We start from the raw sequence: 14,876 nt of genomic DNA, 5'->3' as shown, positions 1-14,876 counted from the left end.
CCCAGTACCTACTATTTAGTTTGTGGCCGTAATTAAAAAGTTATGTTCTGTTAAGAACATTTGTTTGAATATCGATTGTATGTCTGACAGTGAAGAATGTTTGTAACGCTGAAATGTATAGTCATTGAGATAAGACCTAAACAATTGACTGTTTGAGCCCGCATACTAATAAGCACCTCAACCGCTGTTACAAAGTTAGCATAATAAGCAGCTACCTGTGTCATTGACTCGCTGCCCTGAAATTGAGAAACCTTCGTTTGTAGAAATTAATTTGAGTGCTTTACATAGTGTTATGTTCGATCGAAGATATATCTAATGATAATAGAGCTATAAAAGCAGAAGTTTGAGCTTCGTGACGTCGGGATTATGTCACGCACGTACAATAAAGGGGCTTATATCGGCGGTTATATCAAATTTAGTTATGAAAACTACGAGCTAGCGACTCTGAGCACGTTCGAAAAGCTTTTAAGAATATTTATAAACAATTCTGACGACTGCGGGAATGTTATATCATCTACTGTAAGAAGCGGTTGTTTTTTGTTTGTCAGTTATTTCAGCAAAAGCAACGTATTTATGATAAGGGCATATAAAGCTGAATACTCTCTAAAGCATAACACCGCATTTTGCTGTCATATCCAATAGGTTTTCATGATACACCGACGCAGTCCTAAATTGGACTTAGAATGGAGGGAGATTCTCAATTTGGACATTTATATCATGCGAGTAACACAATCCCCAGTCTAAGTGCACTGCATGCCATGTTTCTATTTTCGGAGAAGTCCGGTGGGAACAGTTCCAAGTTAATTTTGTGAGATAGTTACTTACACTAGTTTAGTATTTAGGTTATATGGAACCAAATGAAAATTATATTAAACGGTTTGTTTTGGAGTATATATACTTTAAGTCTTGATGCCTGAAATAAATGGATAAATGAATAAAATTGAAGTATTTTAGGATACACCTGTCCTCCCAAATACAATAATGGTTTATTATGATTATGGACATAATCGATGTTATTGCGCAATGCGTTTGACTAAACTGTCATCTGGTCAGAAATAAATGAAGCGATTTATCGAGAGAATGTATCGATAAACGTCCACCAGGACATTGATTGAACCATCACCATTACACACTGAAACGGGAATAGCAATTTTTCACGTAAACCACGGAGAGGGATTTTGTGGTAAAACGCTGGGGATTTTTATATGTGGATCTGTATTTTTACTGAAGATTGTGAACTTTGGAAAAAGGGTCGCGGTATTTGTTTCCAGACAAGCTATTCGATAAATCTACAAGTTCCTCTGCTATATTGTGCACGTATAAACATATGTATATGTTACTGTAAAAACCCGAACTATGGTAAATCCTAGGATTTTCCAGTAAAACCTAAGATATACCGATATGAGTTGGTAATGTAAGAATTCATTATAAAGTTATGATTTTTTCGAACTTCTGCCATTTCAATTCAACACAAGCTAGGTTTAACTCCACATCTACATCCCCAATACTTTTAAATTATAAATACAACTTCGAAATAAAAAATATTTAAAAAGTTAGAATTTTGTGTAAGTTTTTGATTAATGGTTGCTTAAAACAAATGACGATAAATTGATTTATCATTGTTTTATTCCTAAAACCAATATTTACCAGACCACATTGGTAAAACCTAGCATGTACTGAATTCGAATAGAAATAGTCTGAAAAAATCCTACCTTTATAATAAATACTTACATATACCAACTCATGTCGGTAAATCTTAGGTTTTACAGTATATAGTTACGGTATAGTTCGGGTTTTTACAGTAACCTATAGGTACACTAATGCAACTATCTGCATAGTAAACTATTGATCAACTCATAAAGATGTCTCTATATTCTCACTCCAACATTAGAACAATTTTAAATTACTTTCTCTAGAGCCTTCCAGTCTGGAACAACATAATCGCTTACTGTAATAAATTATAGGTCCAATAACAAAAGGTAGGGCACTGTCACAAACATCTGCTGGAAACGACTTGCTATTGTTGAACGTGACAGAATTCATTATCAAATCATAGGCGAAAACCGACACAAGGGCTTAATAACTACGTAGACTGTAGAGAAATGTATTCATATGAAAGTTGATGCTTTGTGACTTGACTTCCCGTTTATAGCCATTACTACTAATAGGGTCATTCACCCCGACCAAGGTGATGTGTGACGCGAACTTTGGCTTAACAACACAAGTTAGATATCTATAGTGAATGGAGTTAACATTGATGGATATACATGGCTATGAACCACTTTAGGGATTAGTTTTTTTCCCGGTATACCTAACTTCTAAAGAAAATTAATTCACCGTTAGTGATTTCAGTATTCATACATCTATTTACAAGTCTATATCTATCTACTACTATTATATATTCAATATGGATCCTAGGTCCCGGGCTGTGTTTTCAAGGATCGGATCGAGAAGAAGAATTTTAATATTATTACAGTATAACAGTGGAATTTTATACTGTATACTTGATTAGTATGTGGGCTGTAGGGTACCTACAGATAACAGATCTATGAGTAAGAAAATTATACAGTGCTTAAGTACTCGTATCTACCTAATTTAAATTGTTATTTTATTTAACGCCGACGAACTTTTGAATCTATTAAGTGATGGCTGGGTATGATAAACGTTAGATATATTTAAATATATGATACATCATATACATACAATTCTCGAAATTCGCGAGCCGAAAGTATAGTATGTACATAATCTTTTCGCACAAAATGAATGCATGTGATTTAAAATTATAAACGTATAGCTTTACTTCATATTAAAATATCCCAAGCGGTTTTAACGAACTTTAACTAAAAGGATGAACTTAAACTTAATGTCTACTTGTCTGAAGTTCACAGTATAAGTTTGTAAAGACGAGACGTGAAACTTTATTTAAAGGAAAGATTTCAGTCATCGCTCCCTCACGGATCATGAATTTTCTTTTCATAAGATATCCACTAGGAATAAAATTATTCGAACCGCCACTGAAACAACATAGTATCCAGACAGTTTCTATTTCAATCGTCTGATTACTCATTTTCTACACGACATTCATGTAATATTTCAGAGGCCAGCACTAATTATACAAATATATTTGCAGTGGGGACGGCTGTGAGTTCATTAGCAGTGTCTATTCAGCGAAAAGATTCATTCTGTGCGAGTGTAATTTGGTCATGCTTACTCTGCCATTCATATTTATTTCCAACAGCGGTTTTATCATTAGTTATAAAAAGTGTCAAATCGTTAATTCGTCGTAAACCAAAGTAGGAGAAACAGGGCTTTCAAAAATGTATGTAAATAGGAGCTTTCACTGAAAGAATTACAATAAAAATCTATAAACACTTTACGTAACAAGCTGAAGGTATACACTGAATAATACATAAGATACTATCTGGTTTAGATTAGTACAAATAACATCGTTCACTTACGTAAATTGTTTGTTCAGATAGGCGCAAACAACGCTTATTGTTATGGAATATGATTTACAAATATGCTTGTTTTGGCTATGGAAAATTCTCAGCTTAACTAGGTCAAGTTTTGAAGAACTTTTGAGAAGACTGCCTTGGCAAGCCTTTTTTGTACTAATTACAAAATGAGCCCTTCAACTACCTTTAGACATTGTAACAAACATTTAGATATATTTGAATCGAATTGAAGAATGTTTAATTTTAAAAGACTTCTATACAATACGAGTACCTACCCACAACTACAATGACATCAAAGAAAACAAATTAATTAATACTTACTTTTCCCAAGAAAATACTTGAAGTACCATCGTGTCTGAAACTCCGGATTTTCAAGTACAGGCGCGCTCGGAGGTCCAAATAACTGGAAAAATATGAAACTTTCAATAATTCTGGGATTTTCAGTGTATATCAATTAGCATTAAAGTAAAAGTATCATGGTGGGCTGCACCATTTTGACTATAACGATAACCAAAACACTTTCAGTTGTGAAATCACCTATTTGACCAATGGGCGGCAAGTACATTGTAGTTATGTCTTGGCTATCGTTATGGATAAGTTGGTAAACGAAAGCATGCCCCTTATGCACCTAGAGGTACATTTTACGGGTTCCGTCGGTTTATTTACTAATATCCGCTTATTGACAAGTAGGTTCCGTTTGATACCTCTATTAGATACAAAGTGATAGCCTCGTTAGCTCCTTTCCCTATATCCTTTAATTAAGATTTCTCAAACATCTTGACTTAATTCAGTGTCAGTAAAGTGATACTCTAATGTACCTTCATAGATAGGTATTGTAGGAAAAAAACCGAATTCATAACGTGTTACACTATTGAATTTTTCCTATTATCACTCTTCAATCTAACTACGTTAGGTAAAAGGTTGTCAGTGAAAATATTTTTCTATATAAACATACCTTACCTGTCTAGCTATATGAACTTTGTTATAGCTATAGTTTTCTTGTAAGGTGAAATATCTCGGTATTACCTATCTTTAAATTAGTTATCTCAATCTTATCATAAAATAAATTAGGCACACGTAAAATTTCCATTTCAGTATTCTAGGATCTGATAGAAATACAATCCTTGAATAATCTCTGGCAGAAGCCTTTAAGACATAAAAACTTGTCGTTTAAACGTAAAATTATTCCGAAACGACTGTGGCTTCTAAACTTTGCGAAATTTATTATTCGAGCATCTGTCGAATTCCCTTTTTCTTGCAAATTCTAGGTATTTTTACATATTTTTATTTGACTTAAAAAAAATGACCACGTAACTATACATTTACCTATAGCATACAGCCAAGCCTTGCAGTATATTCTCCATAATATAGCTATTATTCAGACGTAGGTAATTACCCCGGCTGTGCACATGCCAAGTAAAGCAGGACACGTGTATAATATATATGTAATCATGTGAGACGAATACCCTTCTCAAATTCCTCAACATATGAGCACAAGGCTGCCGGATATTTAGCAATAAACTTTTGACAAAAGCCAACAATGATTTTTGGTGAGCCCTCATTTCGCTATACAACTTTTTCCCTCATAACTCATGTCTATTTTATATATGTATGTTTTTAAGTACGTTTTTGCAATATATAGGGGGAGTGAGTAATTACGCTTGTTATGTCATTGTGATGATTTATTAAGAGAGCTCGAGGGAGCGAAGCTGGGACGGGTCACTACGTCCCGACGGAGTTTTAACGCGTGCCTTTATCCCGAATACTGATACGTTTTATATATCAATTTGAAGTGTTTTTATTATTATCGTCATTTAAAAATGACTGAGTAATTACACGTAAAAGCTGGAGGCTAATTTGTATTAAATTGAGCAGTTTCTTGCGGTGTTCCGAATTTCCTCGCAAACTCGGATAATAAATCTTTTCCCAGTAAACAATGTTTGGAATATTTTTTTTTTGAGCGAGAAAGAACTAATAACAAAATAATTAGTTTGAAAACATATAAGTACCAATCGGAAAAACCCAATTAAAACTAAAAATAAATATTACACTAAAGTTAGTATAAAATCCTTACCTCATCCTTCTCCCCCAATGAGTTGCCGTTTTCAAGGCGATATCGCCGGGCCACGGCATCCAAAGCCCCCGGGTCGCCTGACGCAGACAGCTGCGAACAAACATTCATATTAACTGACATTCATCGTTCAAGTGTTAACCGACCTCATTATTAGTAAGTCATGTTCGCTCGGAAGCAGTAATTGGCGAAAATTATGGCCTACAGCGATACAACACATGATGTTTCAGTAATTACTAGTTGATATTTCAAATTGGTTGGCTTTTGATTCATGTTTATAATCGTTTAATTGACGAAGACTAGTTTAACTTCAAATATAAATTTTAAATGCCACAAGCCAAAATATAAATAAATAACAAAAACAAAAAAATATTAATTACACACGAAAAATGTTTCATCAATTTTTTTTTAATTTTGCGCCACTAAAATAGTGTTCCTTTTTCAAAAATATGTTGTTAACATTTCTGGCCAGTGTCATGTAAAGAGGTTTTATCAGGTTTTAATGTCTAATTCACACTATAGTGTTATTAACGACATGTTATTTTTATTATACTCAAACAAAATCAACGCCTTTTCAATACCCAAACAGCCGGTACCAGAACTCTTAAGTAAAATAACTGTCATTTTCACCGTTGAAGGTAAACAGGTACGGAAATAAGTTGTTATCGTACATATTTTATACAAAATATTATATTCGAAGAAAGAAAACAAATCCCACTCAACAATTCTGCTTCTATTTTGGTTACTTGATCCCGGTAACTGCGAAGTTTTCCAATTGGATGATACGAATGGAAAAACTCAATCACGCGGATGAAGACTGTTTGAAAGTTTTGCAAGTTTCAAAATGTTTGTATAATGATATACGATATTGGGTTCAGATACGGCTTTATTGGGACTTAACTTATTTTGTAGGTATAATATACAATTGAAAATAATCATATAACTCTTTATAAGAGATCAAAGTTTTTCCTTAATATCTAGATAGATTCGTACCGATTTCAGAATAAATTCAACAAAGCGTGAAGCTTAATTATTATAAATGGTTTGATAAAAAAATATTGACAAACAAGTAATTCAAAGGTTAATAATCACGAAAGAACATTACTCATATTAAAATCAAATTCGAATGAAAAAAATTGTTCTCTCGTGATTTATACAACTTATTGAACATTTCTCATTCTTATGAATATTTGATTGCGCTCCAAAAGCAATGCCAATGAGACGTTATGAATATTTTACATGTCATTATTTTGTAATAAAAAGGAATTATTATGAGTGAAGATACTCGAAAAATATTAAGGGAATTTTTCCTACGAATAAACAACATTTTCTCATAAGATTATTGTTTGCGAATGATTTAACTTCAATCAAACTGATTCAGCGATTACAAATTTTGATTGAATTTAATGTTACCTACTAACTTATTTAGGTTTTCTGCTAAATGGACATTTATTATCTTGAAGATGAGTATGATTATTGCTATTGAAAACTGTTATTGAGCTTCTCATTTTTTTAGAATCGCTCTATGTCAGCCATTTTTGTTTATGTTTTCAATATATTTTAATATTCAAAAATCTTGCCTGTTGTATAAATTGTCCAATAATAAATTAATCTCTATATTAAATTAATTCTTGCATAACTATTTAACAGATACCTTTATAATTTAATTATTATCCTCAAGCATCCCTCAGTTATCTGATTTCTATTAAGTAAACAATGCTCGTTATTATGTTGTTGGTCTAGAAACAATGTATTGAAAACCATCTTTTATTAATCTATATTTTAAGCGAAAACAAAGTTATTAAGGTATTTTGATAGATACCTAAGCTAAATTGAAAGTTATGAATCCGAAAATAGGTGGCAAATGTTAGTAAAAAGTGTTTTAATAGATCGCTCTGCTAATACGAGTTGGAAAAATTATTAGGTAAATCAAATCGTATTCCTCAGAAAGTAGGCCTCGCATTAAGAAGCGGTAACTGCCATAACGAATGGCGAATGGCTGTAGGCGCGTTAGTGATCGTGGTTGATATATCGCACTATCGTTTAATATCCCTTAGCTACTCAATAGTACCCTAGAGACTGTTTATAATTCCCGCGGGGTTATATTAGAACCTTCTCAGATATCATGGTGTTATTTTCCCTTTTTATGTAGGTATATTGAATCAATTCGTACTCTTTTACGTCTCGTAAATATGTTAGAACAGGCTTGGAGCAAATTACCTACCGTATGGGCATAACATCACATTTAACCTACATTTAGTAGGAACCTTGCTGCCTCAGACCAGCCTATACGTTCTATTTAGTGTCAAGTCCGCCTGGCAAGTAGTTAATATAACTTCCAATAACTATAAACAGACAGTACGGCCGGTAAATACGCCAACAAACGCGACGCCATTTTCACCAATATGGTTCATCATAAAATGTGCATCGATACGATACTGGCGCGTTTTGACAGATTATATGCGCGCGAACGTGGCGGAATCGCGTTACTAAAATTGTTTATGGTCGGGTAGCGAATATCGGTTTAACATAATCCGTGGAGTGTATTTAAAGGATTCCTGATATCAGTATGTGGAAAGTTTCAGGATACAGAAGCCGGCTCAATTTGATTTTGTATTTGAGGAGAAACGGTGGATAAAAAAGGTCTATTTGGAACGTGTAACAAAAGGGATTCGCAAATACATCCTACAGGATCAGGAAGGTTTATCCATCCGTCTTCGAACTCTAAAAGTATTTTGGAATATTGTTATTTAAACATTTTCTCTGAGCACCGGCTTTCTGTGAAGCCTATTATAATTTTTCGTGCAAAAATCCATCAAACGAGCTTTTCGATATTCTCTTCAAAAACTGGGGCGCACCGTTCGGCCTAAATATAAGGGTCAGTTCATATTGCAAAGTCACGCGGCTTCGCGGAAAGGGCGTGACGTAAGATACAATGTATGCTCATGGATCGTCGTGGGTCAAGGTGCCTTTACATGCTCAATATACATACTTAACAATCCGATACAAGTTATTAGTGTATTCTTATACAGACTTTGATTTGATTATGATGATTATATTTTGGATTTGATTATCAAATAACAGTCATAATGTATGGGAATTAATACCTTTCAAGCTCTTATTTTGGTTCTTTTGACACCAGTTCACCTAGGTGAGAATCCAACTGGATTATAAATAAGAAATTTTCAATATTGAACTGTTCGTTATGTAATGAATTATGAGACTTGCCGATAGTTAGCCGTTTTATTATCTAGTTAGCAAAGTTTCTTGATTAGTCTAGATAAAATGTTGATTTGAAGACTATTAAGAACGGCTAACGAGTTGTTTATATGAAAACTTGTGAAAAGGATTTAGTTTCGTTAACAAGAGTGTCTTGTTATACTTAAACAACCGATAAATCGTGTCAGTAAATTATGTAAAAAATATTGTCTGTATGTTGTTATGTTTTTAATTTCTTTGGTATGGTATGGATTAGGTCGGTTGATTATTGAGTAATTCGATGGTTTATAAAAATTCAATCGGATTGCCTATGAAAATGCGAACCCTTGACTCTATTACGTAAGGCACCAATAATAAAGCCATAAAGAAAACTGTCTATCTGACCTACCTATGTCTTAACACGGGTCAAAAAATAGTTCTATGCTTCAGTTAACATAGCTGAAACACTGCCAATCCCGCGTAAACCTTCCCTCAATCACAGAATTACTAAGGTATATGAATTTCCATAGTATTTTAGCCACATTTTTACAAAAGGTCTACTTTGACCCACGTCTCGTACCTCAAAATTTTAAGAATGCTGTAATCCCTACGCCTTGTATAAAAATAAGGAACTTTTTCAACGTTTATTGTGGTTTGTTTAGGGGAGCTATAACGATAAGGTTCTTTGAATTTTAAAATTTATAATGCAAAACAAGATGGTGTGCAACTAGGTAAGTACGAGTGTGTGTGTTCGATTCCAGGTTAGGCAAGAACCAATGTAACTTTCCAAAGTTGTATGTATATGTCTACTTGCATCTTTGATGACTCAGATAAAGGAAAACATCTTGAGGGGATTGAGATTTAAAGTCTGAAATCACCAATCCACATTGACTTTAGTTAATTTTTTTTAAAGACTGACTGACACTTAATACAAAATACTTAAACTGCCTGAATTATATCGGGTATGTCGTACCTAATCACATTAAATCCTATGACATATATTTTAAGGTATTCCATAACGAATAAAAAAAAAAAACCGAATCCATTCAGAGGTTAGCCACATACTTTGTATAATTGTGATCAAATGAACACCTAATAGAGCATTTCGAACTAAGATTCGCAAATCCAATAATACTTAATCTTGTTTTGCTTATAAAAGCGTTATTGGTTTACCTCTTTCAATATTAATTTTGGAAATTGTGTTACAACACTTTTGTTTGAAGTTATATTTCAATTTGAATTAACTTTAAATTGTATAACAAAACAACTGCCTTGTTTGTTTAGAATTCAATAAGTTTTGAGCCTCTCTGCAAAATATTTCGGATTATTGTAGATTTTGAGAATTGCAAACAAATATAATGTTGCTCGAAATATGAAGCAAGAATAGAATTAGTTATAAGGGTGATTTTTATGTTTATTACAAAACTAATAGAAATAACATATCACTACCACACAACTTATCTAATTGTTTTCCTGTTTGCACTTTTGTTTTGGAATCGGTTCAAATTATTGCCACGATCAGTCTTACTATTTTTGGCCTACTTGGCATTAAAGAAAAAAAATACATTGTAATCAGATACAGACATTCGTGGACGAAATAAAGGTATAATGGTTTCTGGGAACTCAAATCCCTATCCACGATAGGCACACATTTTAATTGGGTCACAAAGTTAGTTGCGATGAAACGTATTGGTGAATGAAAATAAATGCGAGAAACCAGGATACCTACTGTAACGACCTGCATGAAAAAACTGATTTTTTCAATCAAAATGATTAAACCGAAGAGAGTTCTCGAACGCAGATATATCTACCAATATACATATATGCTAAGGTTAGCATTTTTTTTTATTAATTAATCATTTGTTTTCAGCATGAGTACCTATGCTTTCGTTAAATAACCTTATTTCATTTAGTACTTCCTTACTGATCTAAAAAACATCTCGTAATAAAATTGGCATTCCTTAGCATCATGGCTGCGTAGTGTCACTACTACGACGTAGCCGTCGTAAATGCTACGCTTGCTACGATGCCGTAACCGGTCATTGATCCCCATACTAAACAATACCTACTATTACTCCTATATAGTATTGGATGCTATCGCTAGTTGGATCAGTGCCCAGTTTAGATGAAAACCGTAAATCTATGGTAAATTGTTTTCATTTCCTACATAGTTTTTTGTTCAGGGAATATGATGCGCATTTCATGTTCGGCAGAATTTGATTAACCTTTGCACAAGTTTATTAACCGAAGCAAACTTCTAAAGGTCAAAGCGCCAACTGAATATTCCGCGAAGGCCGCGTGGCTGAATGAAAATTGATAAACATATTGCTTACTCATTTCTATGTACAAAGAGTGGAAAAAACGTATTACCAGCAGAGGCGAAGTTTTCCGATAAAGGTGACTTTGTAGCTGACGCCGATATCGCTTGTTTTATGAACTATGAAAAACTATGTTTCATCTTGGAACAAATTGCATTTACTATGTTATATAAAAAGGCAGTATATTATCTCCGTGATGGTATTTATTATTATAGTAGTGTATATTTGTAGTGATTAAGTTAAACTCATCGAGGCGTTAAATTAACTTTAAAATACAGTCGGTATGAATGTGCTCTCACTTCATTGAATCGGTTGGCGGTTAATTATGTCGACTACACGTAATGAGCTACTCTATTTATCATGAAGTTTGTCGTGGGATAATAAGACTGAAGTTATTGGAATTGAATTAATGAACCTACTTCATGGTCTGTCACTGTTACAAATCAGTTGAACAAAATGAGTTTTTTTTTAATTTAGTGTCTAAAGGAGTGATTGTCCTTTTACATAATAGGTATTTAAAAGATCGTGTTCGAAAATAAATAATGCTTACTGAAAAATGAAACATAAACGGCTCGTAAAAAGAGTGCATGCTTCATTCAGGTATTCATATTTCATAAAAGTTAAAACTTTTATATTTACGGCGTAATATCTGGGAGTCAAAGGCTACCTTATAAAATAATGTTAATATCGGCGCCCTTGCGTGAGTGCCTTTATTAAACGTAGGGAGGATTCATCTGACTTATTACCTAGATTATCTCTTGCAAACTGCCTTTCGATAGACTAGGTTTTTGAAGGTTTCCTTACCGCAACAATAAAACTATTTTTATAAATAGTTCTACATTTGAATCGGCCGTGATCAGAAAAACAGTTAGGTGGTTGCAACATAATAGATGTAATCAAAGTAGGAAATCATAAAGTTCTCTTTGAGCCCCGACCCAGGCAATAAAACAATGAATTCACTTCAGAAAACCATTTCCTTTGAGAAAACTCTACAAGTACTCACTATTAGATTTTTTCCAATTCTATTAAAAGCCAAGATTACTTATATATTCAAGAACTTTCATTAGTACAACGTAATTTTGGTGAAATATTTTAAATATCGGGACATTCCAATTTCGGTAATAATATTTGATCGAGTACTCGGTTGAGAGTGATCCTTCAATTAAGCAACTGGTTTCAAAGAAATACGTTTAATATGGATCTTAGAAATTAATCGAGTAGTACATTCCGATTGCAACTCGATTTACTTGAAGTGCTTGCTAGCTCATAACATTAGTGCACAAGCTAGGCTTCAGTGCCACTAATTACCACTTCAAATCAAATTAATTCTAGTGTAGTTAGCTGCAATGCGTGGCACTCGATATAATAATTGTATTTTGATTTTATTGAATAGTGTTTATTTGCTGATTTTCATTAATTAACAGAATTTATACACTTCTGTGATAATGTCAGTAGAGGTCAACTTATGATACTAATGTCGTGTTATAGTAGGTAAGTAATAAGCTTATAGAATAATCCTACTGTCCATTTCAGTGACGTTATCTTCTGTGGTCAACCCTTTAGCTGCCAAGTGAGACACGTCTGGCGTTAGTGGAGGGTTGACCTTTTTTATCTCATACGTGAGAGGTTTTTTATTCTTTCAGCCAGTATTATAAATCAGTTTAAACATACTACTAATCGTATTTTGTCTGCATTGCGGACGCTGAATGTGCATATATCTATTTTCTTTTTGTGTGTCGCATTTTTGTTTGCAGATTATAGAAAATAGATCTAATAACTAGGTACCTGTGGTCATATAATTGGTAACTGTGGTTCGAACTGACTGTCTACATTTCCCTTTGTAATATTACTAGCTAAATTCAATTAAATTAATCAACCCCATTATTAATTATAGCCACCGAAGTGCGATAAATGATGTCACCGAAGCTTCTCATTGTCAACCGACGTGACGGTTCAATTGTTTCATTCGCTCAGATGACCCCGTCAGATTAATTGCCTAATTAGTACCGGCCAACACTATGATCTTGTATCGATAGGTTATCGATTCCTGGATCTATTTACAGCATTCGATTGTGGACGGAATATCGGTATCGGTTTGTTTAGCTAATTAATTGCGAAGTCTTAGCTTTTGGGATAGATATATTTGAAGGGGTTAGACAGACCAAATAGATAATGAATTAATTTTTGATCAAACTAAACCGTAATTGTTGACATAAAATTGAAAGACAGTTGTCTATTCCTTATTTAGAAAAGTAAAAGGATAATACAGCTTTCGCAAAAAAAGTAATGGCAACGGAATTGGTTTTGCAAAACCATTCGTAAAAAAAAAACCTATGGCTGTATTTCAGAAACCTTTACAGGAAAGTGAGAAAAAGAAAAACGACACTCAATTGACGAATTGTCGACACGGAAATTGGTCTCCTATGACTAGACTGAGGTGTGAAAAGATATGTCACTATCAAGAAGACAGATTTCTTGAAAAATTATATACTGACTAAGTAAATATATAAATCAAATCTGATAGAAAGTTTTATCTTTCTGCTTTCGGTTTATGAGTTAGGTATAGTGTAAAGGTTTGTAAAAATAAAATAAAGTGAAAAAAATTCAATCATGCTATGTTAATATATTCAGTATGTATATTTATTTTATTCAGAAAATGTTATATCAGTTTCAGAGAATTAATTTCACGCATGCCTTCAGTGTGATTTCATTAATTGGACTGAAATTATAATTGTTAGTCGGAAAAGCCATTACGCGATAATTTATATATTCGATCGAACGTCGATTTTTCTATGAAGAACCGCAGTTTGGATGTGTGAAGTATAGTATTAGGCTACTAAGTGATGTTATATAATAATTAAATACCCAATCATCAAATCTTTCTTTACTTCATAAACTAATTTTAAGCGACCTATTATTAGGTATTCATATATAAACTCAATGAAGCAAAATTAATATAACAGTTATTACCTATTTTATAGGTCACCTCTTTAAACCTCTGGTATTATGTGGGTGCTTATATATCATTAGGGCAAAACCCATCGAGTGACCCTTTCTTAATAAGGCTTGTCAAGTATATTAACTAGGTTCTAACATACCTATAGGTACCTACTTACATACTTTAGTTACGGATTTCAAGATGTGTTCAGCCTGCCTACTCATATCGTAACGAGTACACCCAATAAAATAAAATGTATAAAATTCTAAACTTCTACCGTCTTACCACAAAAACTTTTTAACGTCAGTTTAAGGCTTGTCTAAAAAAATGTCAAATTATGACGTTGACATATGGTTCAGTTTGCAGCCAAATTTTTTTTAGACAAGTGTAAAACAGGGGTTTAAGTTTTTGTAGTAGGGCCAAGATAGTTTAATTTATTTCCATTATTCTCAAATCATATTATGTTACCATTATCATATTATGGCCTAACATAATTTAATTTTGCATCATTTTAATTGAAAAAAAAAAAAAACAGTTTTCGTGTAAAAATATCCAACATAAGCTCCGTTGTTTGTTTAATACATTACACAGGATAAACTTATTACCTATAGGTATAAAAATCAACCTTTCCTCATCAAAAACATACAAAGAAGGAGGACCGGCTTTCATGTCACTGTATTTCAAACTAAATAGTAGTTTATATGTCATAGCTATTTATTTATCTTTCCCTTCAGGCACAGTCGGCTTTTCACGTTTATCTCCGAAAATTGAGATACCGCAAATAAGGGATGAGCTGTCCAAAAAAACGTTTGCGAACTCATTGTAGTAATCCTGCTTGCGTGAAATTAATTTCATTGCTTTTGTATATTTGTTTACAAAGAGATTATTATAAAATT

General features: G+C 33.1%; 1 protein-coding gene across 9 annotated transcripts in view; it reads right to left on the bottom strand.

Moving 5' to 3' along the window:
- LOC110374441 (GTPase-activating Rap/Ran-GAP domain-like protein 3) overlaps positions 1 to 14,876 on the bottom strand; it is a 232,592-nt gene that overhangs the window by 11,286 nt on the left and 206,430 nt on the right. For all 9 annotated transcript variants that reach the window (XM_049842489.2, XM_064034553.1, XM_064034552.1 and 6 more), the window contains 2 exons: positions 5,530 to 5,619; positions 3,777 to 3,858 (listed from right to left, as the gene is read on the bottom strand). In XM_049842489.2, the coding sequence (XP_049698446.2) occupies positions 3,777 to 3,858; positions 5,530 to 5,619 (172 nt within the window). The remainder of the gene's footprint in view (positions 1 to 3,776; positions 3,859 to 5,529; positions 5,620 to 14,876) is intronic.

This window comes from Helicoverpa armigera, chromosome 5 (assembly GCF_030705265.1).
Source record: "Helicoverpa armigera isolate CAAS_96S chromosome 5, ASM3070526v1, whole genome shotgun sequence".
In the NCBI taxonomy this organism is placed as follows: Eukaryota; Metazoa; Arthropoda; class Insecta; order Lepidoptera; family Noctuidae; genus Helicoverpa; species Helicoverpa armigera.
Note: the sequence above shows the minus strand (reverse complement) of the source record. Positions and strands in the feature narration are given on the sequence as shown.